This window comes from Monodelphis domestica, chromosome 4, assembly GCF_027887165.1.
Source record: "Monodelphis domestica isolate mMonDom1 chromosome 4, mMonDom1.pri, whole genome shotgun sequence".
Lineage (NCBI taxonomy): Eukaryota > Metazoa > Chordata > Mammalia > Didelphimorphia > Didelphidae > Monodelphis > Monodelphis domestica.
The window spans coordinates 21,539,516-21,560,008 of record NC_077230.1 but is presented as its reverse complement, the minus strand read 5'-3'; the positions used below and the strand labels follow the sequence as shown (position 1 = coordinate 21,560,008).

The following is a 20,493-nucleotide window of genomic DNA, read 5'->3' as shown; positions in this document are numbered from 1 at the left end:
CAAGTCTTTTTCCTTATTATCTCTTTGGGGTACAAACCCAGCAGTGCTATGGCTGGATCAAAGGGCAGACAGTCTTTTAGTGCCCTTTGGGCATAGTTCCAAATTGCCCTCCAGAATGGTTGATCAATTCACAACGCCACCAGCAATGCACTAATGTCCCTACTTTGCCACACCCCCTCTAGCATTCATTATTTTCCTTTGCTATCATGTTAGCCAATCTGCTAGGTGTGAGGTGATACCTCAGAGTTGTTTTGATTTGCATTCTCTGATTATAAGAGATTTAGAACACTTTTTCATGTGTTTATTTTTTTATCTGAAAATTGGCTCTTCATGCCCCTTGCCCATTTATCAATTGAGGAATGGCTTCATTTCTTGTACAATTGATTTAGCTTCTTATAAATTTGAATAATTAAGTCCTTTGTCAGAGTTTTTTGTTATAAAGATTTTTTCCCAATTCATTGCTTCCCTTCTAATTTTGGTTGCATTGGTTTTGATTGTACAAAACCTTTTTAATTTAATGTAATCAAAATTATTTATTTTACATTTTGTAATTTTTTCTATCTCTTGCTTGGTCTTAAAATCCTTCCTTTCCAAAGATCTGACAAGTATACTATTCTGTGTTCACCTAATTTACTTATAACTCAGAGATTTTTAAGAACAATGTGTTCTTAAGGCTTGCCAGGGTTGCACAAGTTTTGGCAAACTCTTCCAAGGTGGAAAGGTAATAGCCTGGTAATAGATTTTATATCTCTTAATCAAGGACAAGCCTAGCTATATTTGGAGTGGTTGGTAGTTTTTCTGAAGGGTAAATAGTTTTTTGGTCATAGCAATTCTCAGTTTTTCTACAAAATATAGATTTGAAATCAGTGTTGGCATATGCATACAAATGAAATTAAAAATCGCTGAAATTGAAGTACAGTAAATTTTTACCCATCAATTTCCATTATAAGTCTTAACTTACAAAACTTCTTTCCATACAAATGGTTAAGGGTTTAATTTTGTGAGACTTTTTTTTTCTTTACAGATAAATCAAGCTACTCATGATCAAGCAGTGGTGCTACAGAATGCCCTTCAAAACATTCCTAATCCAACATCTGAATGTATGCTTAGAAATGTGGCAATTCGTCTTGCCCAGCAGATATCCGATGAGGTTAGTGTTAATCATAAAAAAAGTTTAGTTTTCAATTTGTGAAAATGGCTTTATTTGGGGAAAGGAAAGTGGCCAAATATTTTATTTTGTTCTCCTATTTTTCTTCTGTATGCTCATGTTAGAAAACAAAAGCATTTACTAAATTTTTGGATGAATTCCTTCAAACTCTGATTTTGCTTTTCTTACGTTGTTTTCTCCTTGTTCAACATAATAGAATGATAAATTACTGTTATGAGTAAAATTGATAATATTTCATACTGTTCTATAGGATTTTTTAAATAAAAGGTCAAATATACTATGTTTCTGTAACAAACCTGCTTAAAGATTTTCCCTTAAACTTTTCTTTTTCTTTTCTATGCTAAGAGGTATTAGGATAATGTATCAAAATGACACAAACAAATATGTAGAAACATTAAGTTCCTCTATGCTTTGTGGTTAATGTATTTCCTTTTTTTTTAAGTGATTTATTCCAGTAATTCCATTTTGATAGTCCTGTTAACTCTTTTCATATTGTTCTATTTATTTCCAGGCATCAAAATACATCCCTGATATCTGTGTAATTCGAGCTGTACAAAAAATTGTCTGGGCCTCAGGGTCTGGGTCAGTACAACTGGTGTTTAGCTCAAATGACGATATTAGTAAAATTTATGAGAAGGTAAGAATACACAAATGTTGTGTTAATTTAAAATAATGCATTTGCTCTTTGAGTCTATAATTTTTAGCATTTCTATACTTAAAATAACCAATTAGGATTTAGAGAAGATTGACTTTTTACATATGGTGATATGTTGACAAAAGTTCTTGCTATAACGGCTTCCAAGTCCCTACTATAAGGGACCTACTTGCTGGAAGGAGAACTTTAAGTTGGTGTTCTACCAAGTCAAATGTGTATATTTTTTCATAGTTTGCTAACATGCATTCACAATGTGATCTTAGATTCTTTGAAAATATCATTAATTATACCTGTAGCTTATTCTCAGAGCTTTTGTAGAGGTGGCAATATTATCTATAACCACTCTTTTGAAATAATTAAGAACTTATTAAATCCCTCCTCCATGCACAAAGTCTAGAAGGTTAAATATGAGAAAACCAAAATCAGATTTGGTCACTTAAGAGATTATTGGTACTTTGGAGTAAGTAGTTTCCATTGAGAGATAAGGGATGAGATCAGACTGCAAAGAGCTAAGAGCTGAGAAGTGAATGCTTGAACTGGAAAAATATTTTTTAATTCTCTCTAATGTTTTATTTTTTACTAATTACATATTAAAATAATTTTTAACATTTATTTTCTAACATTTTGAGTTCCAAATTCCCTCACACCCTTTTCCCCTCCCTGAGACAACTTAAACTTAATATAGGTTATACATGTGTGGAAAAGTTTACTGTGTATAAAGGCCATGCCAAACAGTATGGACACAGAAGAGTACAACAATACCTAGTTTCAAAGAGCTCCTCTGTATGGGCGCAGATAGCATATAGCCAAGATTTTAGCTGCACTTCAAATGAAAAGAGACTGGTATTAGATTGCAGCAGGAACCTAGATGTAATCATTTTTTAGTATCATTCTCATTAATGAAACCATAGAAGTTTCTAATACTGAACTTCTGACAAGTAGTCCTAGGTCCTTAGGGTCTATCTACTCATTGATGGTAGTTGATGGATTAGTGCTGTTTATATATAGGGAATAATGACAAAAAATAAGCTCAAATCATGGAATACTGGTTTGGGAGTCAGTGCTGTTCCTGATACTCTTTAGCTCAGAGTCCTAAGTTGTCAAGGTGATGTTATAAGTGGTTTGGTGCTTTCAACATATGCTACTTCCTGTCTGTGCTTCATGGTGCCTTGATGATTTAGCCAGATTGGCTTATCTGCCTTGTTGGTGGAAGTTGGTGTTGGTTGTGGAGAACTCTTTTCCCCAAAGGTGATTGTCCATGATGATAACTTGTTGAGCTAATCTTGAAACAGTGAGCATAGATAGCTCTTTTTTTTTTTCCCTAAAGCTTGGCTTTAAAAGGAATGAGAGACGTAGGATCAGTTGAGTTTTTTTCATGAAAAAAGGCCTCAGACATTTTTGAAGTCAGTAGAGGAGAAACTAGTGTATAGAGAAAGGTAGAAATAGAGATGAAGAGATTTACATCTCTCGTTTAACTAGTTAACAGTCTTCTAGATAGACAATTAATTCAGGAAGGACCCCATTATTAGTAACTTGCCAGTTAAAGTAAAGTTCTGATCATATTACTCTCCTATTCAATAAACTCTAGTTGTTCCCTATTACCTTCAATATTAAATGTAAAATCTGTTTGGAACTCAAAATCCTTCATAACCAGACCACCTTCTACCTTTCTGGTCTTCTTATACCTCACCCCTATGTACTCTAAAATAAAGTGATACTGGTCTCCTTACTTTTCTTGGCAAAAGACACTACAGCTTCTAATTCTTTATTTTTCCTATCTGGCCCATGATTGGAATGCTCTCCTTCTCATCTCTGTCTCCTAGCATCCCTTTAGATTTTGACTAAAACTCCATTTTCTGGGGGAAAAGAACTCTTTCTTTATCTCCTTAATGCTAGTGCCTTTCCTCAGTTGATTATTAGACTATGAGTTTCTTGAGAGCAGGGACTGCTTTTTGCCTTTCTTTGAATACCTGGCTCTTGATGCCTGGCATACAGTAGGTGCTTTTAAATAGTGATGGTTTGACTATTTGCTGGTCATTTACTATTTTTTAAGATTTTTGTTGTTAAGTCATTTCAGTCATATGCAATTCTTTGTGACCGATTTGGGGCTTTCTTGGCAATGATAGTGAAAAAGTTTGCTATTTTCTTCTCCAGCTCATTTTACAGATAAGTAACTGAGTTAAACAGGCTTAAGTGACTTTCCCAGGGTAACATGGCTGGGAAATGTTTGAGGCCAGATTTGAATTCAGTAAGATGTCTTTCAGGCCCAGGACTCTTATCTATACTCTTATCTACTATGCCACCTACCTGGTCCTTTTAAGATATTATAAACAGTTCTATTTTTGTGTGGTTATTTGGAGGTCAACATGTCTAGTGCCTCCCTAATACTTTTCTTAAAGAAAGTATTCATGCTTCATAGTTATGTGACTTCTTTTTAGTCTATAGATCTTTAACCTTGTGGTTTCTTAATCCCGAGTCATATCTTATAGCATTTTTTAATCATTTTTCCTTATGCCTCCCTTTGTATTAGTCATTGACTACTAAAGTATATTTTGATTTCATTAAAATGGTTTTTTTGAAACCAAGTATTTCTTGAAATGGTGTTTTTGGTTGCCTTTTGGACAAAAACCAAATTCCTACAAACTCCTTGATTTGCTTTTCCAAAGAAAACCATCTTTCTATTCAGTTGCAGCTTTTGTTTCATTTTCACTTATAGCAAGATTTTTGATGTTTGTATGATTCATTTACTCTTAAGAGTATTTCATTTTTATGGAACTTGAATAATGATTTCACATTAAAGGCTGTTTGTTGTTTGTTTTCTTAATGGGTTGCCATGGTCCTACCTTTCTAATGAGAAACAGGCATATTTTCCTAAGATTACCCTTGAAACTTTTATAGCATGATACCTGAAATTTCCACCACAGTGATGCATCTGTCCTTGGGTCTTTTCTTTGTTTAGATATCTATTAATAATATAGCACAATTATTTTCCACTTATTATCTTAGACCTATTTATCTGCATCTTTGATTATATTATCAGATAATTTTCTTAGAAATATTTTTCTTTTTTTCTACTAGTCATTCTCATGTTCTTTCCCTCCCTCCTCCCAAAGCCAACAAGCAATTCCCCTGGATTTTATTTGGTATCATTGTTCAAAACCTATGAAATCTTTTTCTCAATTTAAAACCTTAACCAGCCTTTCTAGGCATTTGTCTGCTCAAACAGATATTTTGGATGCCTGATAATCGTGTGTATCCTTTACTCATTCCTTTAGTACATAATTCAGGTTTTATAGACAAAGGAAATACTACTTGAGGTCATTGTTTAACTTTGTCACCTTTCAGCGTTTCATAATGCCTTACCTACTTGTATCTTTTTTCCCCTATCTAAGACGTATAAGTAAATGACAGGAGCCTGTCTTTAGTTAAGCATCTATTTTGCTGAACATTAGTTGTTTTTCACTGAAGATAACTATTTTATTTCTTATAATAATAGTCTGAGCACATAATAAGCAGTATTTTCATACTGATTAGGGTAGACAGGTCAGAAACTTTAAAAATAGCTATCTACTCAGGCAAAGTTATAGCTCCTTTATGTCATGAGACGTTGTCCCTCTAAAATTAAAAGTTATATAAATGATGATGGTTGAACAGAATTTCACCATGAATTATAAATTCTCCAGACCCAGCTAAATATAAATACAGAGCTGAGCAAGACAGTGTTATGTTTTGTTTTTTTATTAAGCTACCAAATGAATCTTTATGTTACTGTAATATGGTAAATATAAATTCTTTATTCTGGTTATCAGGGCCTTCTTGAACCAGACTGTACCTCACCTTTTTCTCCTACTTTACATGTTATTTTCTTCTCACACTCTAATTTCTATACCATGATTATTCAATTATCTTATCATCCCACATCTCTTCATTTGCAAAAGTTTTTTGGCTCCCATGCATATTTCTGCTTGTTACAGTTCTCTTTGTTACTAGACCATTCTGAAATGCCATAATCTTCCAGGAAGTCTTTCCTGACCATTTTTAACCTACCTCTCCCCAAAGTAATCTATTCCTCTTCAGTTTCTCATCCTGCTTCATTTGACCCATCTAAAATTGAATGTAGTCAACACTTAATATTTGTTGAGAATCATCAAAATTTTGTGTGCATTCTTCTGCTAGGTAATAAGTTGCTTAACAGATTTTTTTTTCTTTTTTTGTATCTTTGCTTCTAGAACAAACCTTTGCAGATAGTAGGAATTTAATAAACAGCTATGGAACTAATTCAGTACTAATTTAATTGTTAGTGATGTTACTATAATATTTTGAAATTTATATACTATTTAGAAGAGCTTTTATTCAGACTTGTATCTGTCTTGTACTCTAGCAGAGCCCTTGACATAGAAGCAGGAACTTTAAATCAAATTATATAGAACATTATGCAGTGTGAGTAAAGGAAATCACAAATAAAGACTTGTGGGGGAAGAGTAATTGTTTTTGGTAAATAAACACTTTAATTTGAAGTTTTTAACTAAAAGTCATTGGTGTTCCCAACCATATCGTTAAATGATTTCTTTTTGCTTGTAATTTTACAGACTAATGCAGGAAATGAACCAGATATGGAAGATGAACACGTTTGTTGTGAAGCATTGGAAGTGATGACACTGTGCTTTGCTTTGATTCCAACAGCCTTAGATGCACTTAGTAAAGAAAAAGCATGGCAGACATTTATCATTGACTTGCTCTTGCACTGTCATAGCAAGTAAGTATCTAAAGAACACATAATTAGTTCTCACTTCAAGGCAAGAATGTTTAAATTGATAATAAAATTTCTATCTATGGAAACTTAAAGGATCTAAAGTTTGCTTTGCCCAAACTTGAGCTGAGACTTAAATTTATTTTCATTCTTAGCAAAATCTGTCATTATTATTGCATAATCCCTGAAGGTCTAGTATGTTGAACATGTGAAAATTCATTATTTTATTATTCAGTGTCACTACTTAAAAGGATTACTTGTGCTGGCCCCATTATAGGAGTAATTATACTCTTAAAATTTGACATCGCCCTAAGCATCTGTTTAGGTATAAAGTAAACTGCATAGCTTTGATTTGATCTGTCCTTACTTATGTCTCTCTTATATGAAAATTGAACAGCAGGTGGGGGGGGGGGGTAAAAGTAGTAGAGAAACCATATTTTTCTTATTGAAGAATTCTTCTATTTAGTAAACTGAAATGTTCCAGCATGGACTTCCATGACTATTAATATTTTACACAGCCTGTTTGTAAAATATTGAAACTAAGGTGAACTTCTCTTCCCCTATTCTAGTTGACGTTGTTTATCTAAATATATAGCATATTTTCTCATGTTTGGTGCTCCCATAGTCGTTCCAGTTAACATTATTCTAATCACATTCAATAGCTTTGTGTTATATACAGAGGCAAAGTACCATCTTGGTCCTTTGTATATATCTTGGTACAAAGTATATATCAGTCAACTAGTATTAAGTGTCTGCTTTGTGCTATGCACCAGAGATACAAAGAAAGGCAAAAGACAGCCCTTGTTTAATGAGGGAGGCCACATGCAAACAACTACCTACAGACAAGAAATACAAAGAATAAATTGAGGGTGATCACTAATATGAAGGATGTCTAGGAACAGTTTCTTGCAGAAGGTGGTACTCTGCTGATACTTAAAATAGGGAAGTAGGATGATGAGATGAGGAGGGAGAATGTGTCAGGCATGAGGGACAGCTAGTGAAAATGTTCAATCTGGAGATAGAATGTCCTATATGAGAAACAAGGGAACTGATGTCAGTAGGCCACAGAGTACAGGGAATAAAGGGAAAGGGATGATAAAGGGCTTGTGGTGTGTTCAGACCTGTGCTTCTAAGAGATCAGTTTGGCAGCTGAGTGGAGGATACCATGAAGTGGGGAGAAACTTGAGGCAGGGAAATATAATGGTACCAGTAAATTATTGGCAATATCTTGGACCTGAGATAATGAGGTACTGTTTCGGGGTTGGGGCAATGTCAGAGGAGAGAAAGGGATATATACAAGAGATGTTATAGAGATGACAACATTTCAGCTGATTGGATATAATGGGTGGGAGAGGCCAATTAAAGAAAGTTGAAGAGTCAGAGAAGACACAGAAGTTACAAACCTATGTAACTAGGAGGATGGTGATATCCTTGTCAGTATTAAGGAAAAGCAGAAGAGAAAAGGGTTTGGAGGGAAGGAAAATTAATTCAGTTTGGACATTCTCATTGTTAGATGTTCATACAGAATATCCAGTTAGAGATATCTTATCAGCCAACTAAATAGTAAAGACTGGACAAGTAAATATGCATAAAGATGGTTACTGAAATTATGTCTGCTAATGAGATCAATTAAAAATAACAAAAAGAGAAGAGGGCCCAGGTCAGTACCCTAGAGAACACCTAGAGTTTGTGAATATGACCTACATGAAGATCCAACAAAAAAAGATGGAAAGAGCGGTCTTGCAGAAAGGAGAATGAGAGAACAAAGACATGGAAACAAGGAAGAAAAGTATGTCTGCAATAGTGTCAAAGACTTTGGAGTGGTCCAGAAGGATAAGAATGGAAAAAAATACCGTTTAAGATTTTGCAACTAAGCAGTCATTAGTATCTTTGGAGAGAGCAGTTTGGGTTGAATGATGAGGTAAAAAAAAACAAACTTCAGATTTAAGGAAAAAAGTGAGAGAAAAGGAAATGAAGGTATCAATTGTAAACAACCTTCAAAAGAAGGCTAGTTCAAGAGAAGAAATGAGTTTTGGTAGACGTATAATAAGTTGAACATTTTTAAGTAACTAAAAATCTAGGATAGACGGCAATTAATGATACTGGGTTGGAGTTCAAGAGGAAAATTAAGAACTAATCTGATTCATGCTAATAAACCCATATAAGCGGATGAGTTCAGCAAAGCAGAGAGGGTAGAAGAATAGTGCCCTGGCCAGAACTTTGAGCATCACAGTTAAGGACAGGCACCTACATACATGAGATACCAATGCAAATAATTTGAAAGGAGCAATCTTTGGGAGGTGGGGTGGGAGACAAGGAAAAGCTGTTCGTCTAAAGAAGCGGAACTGGTCAGCATTGTCAAAAACTACAGCGAAATCCAGGAAAATTAAGACTGATGAAAGGCCTTTAAATTTAGACCAAGGTGATGGATTAAAAAGCTTTAATATGGTTCAGTAGGTAAGAACTGAATTGGAAGGAAACAGAAAGAAACAAAAAGTGGAGAGCTCTAGATCATTGGCAATCAAGAGAAGGCAAGAATGAGGAAAGATATTAGAGAGATATAGGCAAAAGTCTCTAAAGGGAGAGCAAGATATGTTTTAGACTATAGGAAGGGCAGCAGGATTAGGGGGACAAATAGGAGTTACCTTTGCCAAGAGAAGTACCACTTGTTCCCAGAGACCAGAGCATAGGAGACAATAGGATTGAAGTATGGTACAGGGGAAAAGAAGTTCATGACAACAAAGGTCTTTACATCATAGGATCATAGACTAATATGTTATCTAGACCAGTGGTGTCAAATTCAAATGGAAAAAGACGCCAGCAGGCCATGTATTGTCTTAGAAAACCATACACGAACATTATCTGTGTTGTAATTTTATTTATTTTGGTAATTGTTTCATAATTAAATTTTTATACCTCCTCTCCCATTGATAATTAGTATCAACAGCAATATCAGTAAGGGATCTAGCCTGTCAAAATTAATTAGAATTTGTTGAAACTGGGCCTTATGTGCACAATTTCATTTGTATTGCTTTTTATTAAGCAAAACCAAGGGGATATGGAGTTCTTTAGAAGTAAAAAGAAACTATTAGCTTTTTTTAATAAGCTGTTTCATTTAAGTTCATTAAGAATCATCCTTGAATGCCTTGTTTTACCTTATTACATTTTAATCTGGTTCCCATCAGTTACAAGGTTGATACCTCAATCCTTAGCCTCAAGCATATTAACTGACTTGTTCTAGATTTGTTGATCAGCAAGTAAATATTAAGTGTCTTTAATTTACCAAATGGATGTTAAGGGATTATAGTCAGAAATAAAAGTTCTTGCCCACAACAGTCACTTATATTTTTTAAGTAGACAAGTTAAAAACTGTAAGGTAGAACCTTGTTTTAAACAACTCCTAATCCTGCTGCCCTTTTAAACAATTTAAACAATTCCAAAATCCTTTATAAAATAATATCATTTTATAATTATTTTTATTTATGTAAATTTGTTATAATTATTTGAATTTATAATTAACATAATAATTAACTAATTTCACTCTTTAATAAGTATCTCCTAAGCAAACATACCTAGGCATTTTACAACTTTTTTTATAATTTATTAGGGCTCCTAACACCACTATTCTTGATCTTTGTGACCATCTTTAATAATTAAATAACCTTAATGAAACAATCCCTGCTCTGATGTGGACACCACTTGTTATAAGCAAGAACTCTAGACAAAGACTGATGCAGGAGTAATGTTTGGTTAAAAAAAAAAACAGTGCAATGACACACTAATGCTTCTCAGAGTGAGCATGAGAATGATTGAATAAACCGTGGCACAGCTTTATGCAGCCTGGGGAAATAGTACAGATTTATTATGTAATTAAGTTTTTATATTTTACTTCCTTTTTCTGCTTTTTTTTTCTTCTTGCCCACTGCATATACCAGAATTCTTGTGTCAAAATTGCATAAGACGTGGTCCTACTATATATGTATAATAAATACAAGATAAAGTGAATGAGAGATGGCATTAGCAAATTAGAATTAGTTAGAAAAACTGTCTTGAACTGAGCCTGAAGCAAATTGGATTCTTATTAATGGAGGTGATAAGGAAAAACATTTCAGGTATGGGGTACAATCTGTGCAAAAACATGGAATGGGAAGATGGGAGTATTGTGTGGGAGAATTAACAAGAAAGCCAGCTGGCCCATAGACAACAGAAAGGGAAATAATATAATAAATTTACTGAAAAAAGTAGGTTGCAGATAGGCTATGAAGAACTTTGAAATAAAACTAAAGCTGTTGAATTGATCATAGAAGTAGCAGAGAACCACTGGAGTTGATTTAATAGAAAAATAGCATGTTTAGATCACACTTAAAGAAAGCTAGAGTTTTCCAAGAAGCAAAGCTTGAAAAGGAAAAGCATTAGAGGAAGTTGTATTAGAGGAATGGCAAGATAGGCAGTTTGGCAGGACCACATCCTAAAGAAGGTTGCATTTAGAGTAAGGATTAAAGGAAGCTAGAGGAAAAACAGTACATGCAGGACCATAGAGAACAGACAGGAGAGTAATGGTATAATTAAACTAGAAAAGTGGATTATAGGGGGAGAGGGAGGACTGGCTAATCAAGTCCAAGAGAAGCAACTAAATTTGACTGCAGAGATTACTGAGCATGGCGGCAACATGTTCAGAATTGTATATTAGGACTATCTATTTGGAAGCTATACAGTGGATGAACTGGAGAAGAGTTGCCATTTTCAGCAGGGACATTGAGAAGTGATTGAGGTATAAATTAGGGTTATTGGCAATGTGAGTAGAAAGAATGGTTCAGATAGGAGAGATGTCGTGGAGGTAGAAATGACAAGAGTTGGCACACAATAACATGAGAGGGGAAGTGAATGATTGAACATAATTCCATGACTTGTGAACCTGAATGACCAGAAGGATGGGAGTAACCTTGACAGATAGAAGGAGGTTCACATGAGGGGTGTTTGGGGAGGAAATAATGAGTTTCATTTGAGTTTCAGCTTCCCTGTCATGGTCTTGGTGATCCCAGGATTGGGATAGGGTATCGCAAAGGAAGGAGAGACTCTCACACTCTTCAGCCTTGTACCAATCTAGCTTTAATATACCATGGTACTCTTATCAGGCTTTAGGCCACTGCTTTCCAATCTAGAAGCAGTTCCTATTTTATCTCTTTTACTGTGGGAACTAAGCTTAATTCATAATTTGAATTAGTCAACATAATTTTGGCTACAACTGAGCATCGGGAGCCAGGGAGGGAGTTTTTTCTCTGCTTTCACATCATTATACTCAAGGTTACATTGCTCTTTTCTCTGTACCTGTGTCATCTTTGTGACCCTACAGGATAGAGGAGGGAGAGTTGGGGTGGGGGTGGGGATTTAACCCCTTGGTCCCTTACATTTCCCCCATCTGTAAAGCAAAAATAATCAAAGCATCTATGTCCCCGACTTTTGAGTATTAAGTGAGAGATTTTTATGGTGCTGTGCAAACCTTAGAGTGCTATATAAATACTAACATTATTATTAGGAAGTAGCATTGTATGTAGAGAACAGTCAGCTTTGGAAGATAGGAAAATCTGAGTTAAAGTCCTGCCCCTAGCACATGCTGGCTATGTGATCTTAACAAGTCACTTAACACCCCAGTGCTCTAGATAGACCAGAGGTGTGTGATCATGTTAATTTGTAATATTTTGAGTCAATATGCCTCTAATCTATTGCTATTTGAGTTTAACACCACTGTACTAGATAACTCTTTCTAACACACTTTAAGTTGAAGAGAAGATGCCATCCTACCTTGGGAGATGAAAAATCATATTTTCATTCTTTCTCCCTAGAAAGTAGCTTTTGTTGATCAAATCTGGCTAAAGGCTATCACATGTGATAATTGCTCTGAGCAAGTCAAAGAAGAAAGGTAACTGGATATTATAAATAAGCAAAATGAGTATGAAAGTAATGATATGAGCCCATTAGGAGACACTCCGGTATTTGTAGTTTTAAGTCAGAATGTGTCTGTTCATCATCACCTATCTCATTGGCTTTTGTAAGTAAAATACTTTGTAAACTATCAAGCACTATACAAATGGTAGCAGTTCTTTGCATAATTATTCTGTTCCTTTCATAGCTTACACTAGTTTTATTCCTTGATATGTGACTTATGTCCCCTTACTATATTGGAACACTTTATTCATCTGTAAAATGAGAACTGTTGGTCTCAGTAAAGGGTCTTCTGGTTCAAACACTGATTCTGGTGACAGTCTAGCATTCTTTTTCCTTCCAGGCAGCTTTAATGTCATCATGCTCCCATTAAATTGTAAACTTTATAAGGTATGAATAATGCTGTTCTGTCTCCCAGTATCAGTTATGAAGGCTATGGGGCTGCCAGAAGCTTTGGACACTGATCCTTTTAGAGGTGTACATCTTTGAAGGAAAGAAAGTATATGGATGTGAATCTTTGAAAGGAAGTCTTCTATTTAGAAGTATGGATTTGAGTATTGACAGGAACAATTTCTTATTTAGAAAGATCATATTATAAAACCAAACTTAATTTTCAGAGATGAATCTCTTATTATTTCTGTTGTTAATCAAATACTAATTCTCAACCTGAAAAATAAGACATTAAAAGGAGTTGGTGAGATAGTTAAACATTTTTACTATTTATTTTCTGCTTTGTCAAATACAGGTTTCTATTATTGTTTGACAATCTTCAAACATTAATTATTTTCATTTTCAGAACTGTTCGTCAGATGGCACAGGAACAGTTTTTTTTAATGTCTACCAGATGTTGCATGGGACACAGACCTCTACTTTTCTTCATTACTTTATTATTTACTGTTTTAGGGGTAAGACATTCAATATTCTTATTAATATTAATAACATGTCTACTTATGTGATTTTGTTGATGGTTACATGCATGGTTTTGTTTAGAACAAAAATATTAGTAATTTTTTCCCTTAATGTACATACTTTTTAATAGTTTGGTTTAGGTTCTATTTGACTTTGAATTTATATGTGCGATATTATGCTTTTTGTGAGAATTTTATTTAATTAAAATTACATGACCCTGCACAAGAACAAAATTTGACTTGCCTTAAATAAGGAAATGTTAGTCATTTAAATTGACTAACTCTTTAATTTAAAGTTTATATTTACATATATATGAGAGTGTGTGCATGCGTATTAATACATTATGGTTTCTATTTCAGAGCACAGCAAGAGAGAAAGCTAAACATTCAGGAGATTATTTTACTCTATTAAGGCATCTTCTAAATTATGCTTACAATAGTAACATTAATGTGCCCAATGCTGAAGTTCTTCTAAATAATGAAATTGATTGGCTTAAAAGGATCAGGGTAAGTTGCAGTGAACAATTTATCATATTGCAAGATAAATAGACCATTTTTATTCAGTCTTTTTAGAAGTCTCCAGAAACCATAAATATGTTGTTTCAATTTTGTTCTTGGCCCCTTAATAAGAAACAATAATTATAATTAACAAAGTTTCTTTATGAACTATCATTTGACTTCTCTTTAATCTAAAAATATATTTTTAAATTTCTGTTCAAATGTTCATTTACTTGTCACTTTCAAATTTTCAGTTATTTTAAGAAATATATTTTAAGATTCTATCACTATAGGAAATATGAAACTTTTAGTCATATGTTGTATAATCATCTAGTGTTATATGATCATCTTGCATCATTACGATTGAAAAAGAATAAAATGTGTCTGAGGTACATTTTGAGTTCTGTTTTTAGTTTTTCAAATAAGACCAACATTAATAATGTGATCATTTCTTAGATTACTTAATAATTTCCCCCAGTTCTCAACTTTGTGTCTACAAACACACACACACACATACACACATCTATATAGTACACAAGTACATATATATATACACACACACTTGTTCACTTTTTTATGGTGTATAAAAAATTTGGAATCATATTTTGTCTTTGTATCCTTAGCACCTAGTACAGTATGCTTCCCATAGTAGATGCTTGTTAATAAATATTGAACTGTAGTTTTTTTAACTAGATACAGCATTTAATCAAGTGTTTTTTATTTCTTTGTTTTTAAACATTACTGACTGCAAATTCTTAACTCTCCTAATACCTTTTCTTTCTTAGGATGAAGTTAAAAGAACAGGTGAAACAGGTGTGGAAGAGACAATCTTGGAAGGTCACCTTGGAGTAACAAAAGAGTTACTGGCCTTTCAAACTCCTGAAAAGAAATACCATATTGGTTGTGAAAAGGGGGGTGCTAATCTTATTAAAGTAAGTACTTCTTTTGTGAATCTTTTAACTGTTACAGTTAGAAAATTATGTATTCTTTTGAATGTTTTAATAAAACTACCTTAATTAATCTTTCTGTATATCTCTTGAGGAAGAATAGGTCCACCTTATTTGATATGTATATCTTTCTTTTTGGAGCAGACCTAGATTAGGTATGGTGGAGAGGCCATCGGTCTTTGAATTAAGATCTGGGTTCAATTCTGTCTCACGGATGTGTTCTGTGACCTAGATAAGTCACTTCATATCTCTGAATGTCAGTACCCCAGTTACCTCCTCTATATAATGGTGAGGTCTTTGAAAACCCCTTCCAGCTCTAAATATATACTCTTGATTTCAGTGATATACGTGATTCCCCGTGAAGAAATTCCCACTACCAATTTTGGTCAGCAATCCGTTCTACATCTAGCAGTAACCTCCCAAAGATTATTTTGGGGGTTGTCTAGGTCATTCATCTTCCTGAGTTGAAATTTGGCCTCAGACACTTAACTAGCTGTGTGACCCTGGACAAGTCATTTAACCCTGTTTACTTCAGTTTCCTTATCTGTAAAATGAGCTTGGAGAAGGAAATGGCAAAAACTCCAATCAATATCTTTGCCAGGAAAACCCAAAATGAAGTCACAGAGTCATCTACAACCAAAATAACTCCACCACAAAAGATTGCATAGCCATTGTGTGTCAGAGGCATTCTTTTAAACCACATCTTCCTAAACCTGGGCCTAGATCTCTGTTCATTATGGCATACTACCTTTTGTAATGGGTCTCTTTATGATCACAGTGGGTCATAAGATTTGAGAGTTTAAAAGGACCTTAATGGCCATTTAGTATCTGCTGTTCTTCCCTCTCTCCCTGTACTTCACTCCTCCCATATCCATGACCATCTTCACCATGGTTTATGTCACTTGCAGGGTCCAAGTCATCACCTTTGCTCCAGTCCTACTTTTCTTACTTCAGAATTTCCACACTGTAGTTAATCAGTTTAGCTTTACATATTCCTTGCCTTCTTGTCCTACCTCTCCCATTTCAGACTTCAACCTTTTAATTTATCCCTTCTACCATCTACTTTCTTAATTTCTGTACTTCTGAATGACACTGGAGAAATCCAGACTGGATCCTCTAGAAATTTGTTACTCATTCTTCATTAGGTGAAAACTGTTCTCAGTGGATAGAGCAGTCAAAAAGACCCGAGTTCAAATGTAACCCCATACACTATCAGTGTGACCTTGGGCAAGTTGCTTAACCTCTGTTTGCCTTAATCCTCTAGAGAAGGAAATGGCAAACTATTCCAATAAATTTGCCAAAAACTCATGGACAGGATTGGCATGACATCAACCTTGGGGTCATGAAGTCAGACCAGTTGTACAACAGCTACTTAATTGGCAAACATGTTACTGCCATGCTCAGTAACACTCTCTGTGATCAATTTTATTTCCTTTTATTTGACATTTAAAGCTTTTTATTATCCTTTCCTCCCTCACCTTCCCATTCCCCAATCTTTTTTTAGTTTTCTTATGTCGTTACTCTCCTATTTTCTATAATCCTGCCAAATTGGCCGCCTTGCTATTCTTCCACACAGCTCTCTTGCATAGACTGGAATGCCTCTAATGCTTTTTGCTCCTCAACTTTGCCTCTTGGGCACTCTAGTTTCCTTTAAACCTTACTCTTAATGCTGATTCTTTCAGAAGACCTGTCCAATTTCCCCCATTGTTAATGCCCTTCAAAATAGCTGCACTTCAATTGTATTTACTTACCTATAAAAGATGTTGGCTCACAATATAAAATATACTCTCTTTTAGGGCATAGACTGTCATATTCATGGCACCTAACTGGCCTGGCAAATAGATACTTAAATATTTGTTGATTTATTTATTGAAGCAGGGATGCAGTGCTTATTTAGAAGCTTTTGTGCATGTGGATTTATATATTTTTATCTTTCAATTAGATGTTATTACTATTATCTTATTAAAAATCAGGTCAGTTTCTAAAAAAGGAAGGGAAATAACCCTGAAGTTTTATTATTTTCAAAGTATTTGATAGTAATGCTACAAATTCCCTTTCTATAAAAATACAAATTTACCAGTGCTTTGAAATAGAACAAAAGCTCAATTTTGAAGTGGCACATAAAGTGCTGGACTTGGAATATGAAGAACAAGGGTTTAAATCCTGATTTTTTTACATGTACTTCCAGTATGATCAAAGGTAAGTCCATGAATCTCAGTTTCTTCATCTATAAAATGATGTAGTCAAAATTAGTTATTTTACATTTTGTGATTCTTTCTATATCTTGCTTGGTTTTAAAGTCTTTCCCCTCCCAAAGGTCTGACATGTATACTATTCTGTGTTTACCCAATTTACTTATGGTTTCCTTCTTTATGTTTAAGTCACTCACCCATTTTGAATTTCATCTATAAAATGAGAGTAATAATGGTTCTACTGATTTCCTCACAGTATTGTGATAAAAAGGCCTTTGACAATTTCAGAGTACTTGATAAATGTGAGTTGCTATGATGATCTCCTCTAAATAATACTTAATCATTAATTTAAAAAACCACAAATACCAAATATAATTTTAAAAACATTTATTAGTTTCTTTGACTCCATATATTAATACATTTAATTCTTTTTTACTTTTCAGGAGTTGATTGATGACTTCATCTTTCCTGCATCTAATGTTTACTTACAATACATGAGAAATGGAGAACTGCCAGCTGAGCAGGCCATACCAGTCTGTAGTTCACCAGCTACCATCAATGCTGGTTTTGAGCTGCTTGTAGCATTAGCTGTTGGTTGTGTGAGAAATCTCAAACAGATAGTGGACACATTGACAGAGATGTATTACATAGGTACAGCAATAACTAGTACGTAATATCTTTAAATCATTGGTTATTTTACTGGACACAGATGTTTTTCACAATGGTACCTCATATGGATTCTTCTCAAACTCTTAACATTTGTAGTAAATATATGCATTATTACTACAATTGCTAAAAACCTTGACACAGAAAAATTTACTCCAAATTATCAAATATTTCCTATTAAATGCTTACATGTTCATGTCACAGATAATTGATAGTTGAAATGGTTTTAATAACAGTAATCATGATGATACTGCTATAATAACATTTCATCTATCTGGAATATAGCCAGTGATCTTAAGTAAGCCCCCCCCCCCCCCCCCACACACACCCCAAAAATTTTGAGCACACAAAATATATATCTCAAATTTAATACATTAAGGCTTATTTGCTTTTCACATTATGCATATAGAAAAGCTCCTCAGTCTTCTCTTTAAGCGTATTTCACCTAAGTTCTAGTCCTATAGTGCAGATTGATAGAATCTTAGTGTTATCTAATCCCATCAGCTATCTGTTGAAGGAATTTCTTGTTCAGTATCCCCCATACATGAGTATCCATTCTTGAACAGATTTAATTACCTCATATGACAGATATCTTGTTACATTTTACAGTCTTCAAAGTTTTTCTAGTGAGTCAGATTGCTTCATTTTTACTTCCTCTACTCTGCCTCACCTACATGTAGAGTCATAACTTTGATCTTACCATCAACCACAAATGCCTCACCCTCACATATGTGAACTTTGAAATTCCTTTATCTGATAATATTTTATGATTCCGTCTTTCCCTATGTGTTTACTATACCTTATCTTGTTTTTTGTCCTTACCATCACCCCAAACCTCTCAGTTCCTCTAATACTTTCTCAGGTCATCATACTTATTCTTTTTTTAAACACTTACCTTCTGTCCTGGAATCAATACTGTGTATTGGTTCCAAGGCAGAAGAGCAGTAAGACCTAGGCAATGGGAGTTAAGTGACTTGCCCAGGGTCACACAACTGGGAAGTGTCTGAGGCCAGATTTGAACCTAGGACCTCCCATTTCTAGGCCTGGCTCTCAATCCACTGAGCTAACCAGCTTCCCCCCAGCATACTTATTCTTGCTACACATGCCTCCCTTCCCATTATCATCTCAGTATTTGATTCTACAAACTTTTGTTGTTGTTTAGTTGGATCTGACCCCTATGGACCATGGCTTGCCAATGCTTGCCCATGAAGTTTTCTTGGGAAAGATACTAGACCGGTTTGCCATTTCCTTCTCCATTGGATTAAAGCAAACAGAGGTTAAGTAACTTCCCCAGGATCATACAGCCAGTATTTGTCTGAGGCCAGATTTGAACTCAGGTTTTTTGACTCTAGGCCCAGCATTTTATCCACAAGCTACTAGCTGCCTTTCTAAAACTCCTCCTCTGTTTTCTAATCCTTTATTCCTTTGTGTAATTTTTTGTCATTCCTTGACAAATCCCAACTCTGGGTGACTCCTGCCATCTTTCTATTTTCCTCCTGCTCTCTAGCTTGTGAATGGAGCTATAAGAAGTCACCAACCATATTGATGAAGTCCATATGAAACTTGTTTTCTTAAATCAGCTAGAACCTCATTGTAGTAAGGCACTTTTTCTACTCAGTGGATTCTCTATCCCACTTATCATTTATCCATGCCATCTTATTTCTCTTCCACCCTTCCCCATTCCTCTTGTTTAGCTAAGAGAACATTCCTTGAATGAGACCAGTGGTCTCAATGGAATAAAAATCATTTCCCTGAGGGCAGTTGGGTAGCTCAGTGGATTGAGAGTCAGGCCTCAAAATGGGAGGTCCTAGTTTCAAATCTGGCCTCAGATACTTCCCATCTGTGTGCCCCTGGGCAAGTCACTTAACCCCCCATTGTCTAGCCCTTACCATTATGCTGCCTTAGAACAAATACACAGTATTGATTCTAAGATGGAAGGTAAGGGTTTAAAAAAAAAAATCATTTCCCTGAAAGCTCTCTTCTTCCCTTTTCATACCAAATGCCTCTCACTTTATCCCCCTCTACCTCTTCCTTCACTCCAGTCTCCTATCAAGAGGTAGTCCTTGCACAGGCCAGTCTCTTGATCCAGCCTCTACAATATTCAGATCCCCTTCATCTCTAATTTTCAATCTCTCCCTTTCAGCTAGTTTCTTCCTTGCTGCCTACCAAAATGTCCAATTCTCCCTCATCCTTTAAGTAATCTCCCTTTAACCCTGCTGTTTGTACAAGTTATCATCATCCATCTGTTCTCCCCTTCCTTTTCAGATGAATTCTTTAAATAAAAAGTGGTGCCTCCTCTTCCTCTCCTTTCACTCTCTTTTCAGCCCTCTGCAGTTTGGTGTGTTCAGCCTCATTATTCAATTGGAGCAGTCATCTCCAAAGTTAACAGTGGTCTTGATGTCTCCAGATCCAATGGACTTTTATCACTCCATATCCTTCTTTAATTCTCTGCAGCTTGTAATACTGGTGATCACTTTCCTCTTGGATGCTCTTTTAGGTTTTCATTACAGCCCTTTTTTTGCTTCTTGTACCTGTTGGATTATACCTTTTCAATCTCTTTTCCTCACTCTTCATCCATATCCTGCTCTCTAACTATTGCCTCCATTGTCTATCCATTGCCATCTTCTTTTACATTTTCTTACTTAGTGATCCAGTTAGCTCCTATGATTGTTTCAGTGCTGACTATTCCCAGACCACTATATCAATCCCTATCCTCTAACCTCATTTTATTGAGTCTTTCAAACTTGGTATGTCCAAAATAGGACA

General features: G+C 34.9%; 1 protein-coding gene across 3 annotated transcripts in view; it reads left to right on the top strand.

Annotated features, from left to right (window-relative positions):
* The window catches only part of USP9X (ubiquitin specific peptidase 9 X-linked), a 237,974-nt gene that overhangs the window by 165,182 nt on the left and 52,299 nt on the right, over positions 1 to 20,493 (top strand). For 2 of the 3 annotated variants that reach the window (XM_056826165.1, XM_001366516.5), the window contains exons 24-30: positions 1,025 to 1,150; positions 1,680 to 1,805; positions 6,413 to 6,579; positions 13,313 to 13,421; positions 13,785 to 13,931; positions 14,708 to 14,854; positions 17,505 to 17,727. In XM_056826165.1, the coding sequence (XP_056682143.1) occupies positions 1,025 to 1,150; positions 1,680 to 1,805; positions 6,413 to 6,579; positions 13,313 to 13,421; positions 13,785 to 13,931; positions 14,708 to 14,854; positions 17,505 to 17,727 (1,045 nt within the window). The remainder of the gene's footprint in view (positions 1 to 1,024; positions 1,151 to 1,679; positions 1,806 to 6,412; positions 6,580 to 13,312; positions 13,422 to 13,784; positions 13,932 to 14,707; positions 14,855 to 17,504; positions 17,728 to 20,493) is intronic. The other variant, XM_007493340.3, reaches the window with a different exon arrangement.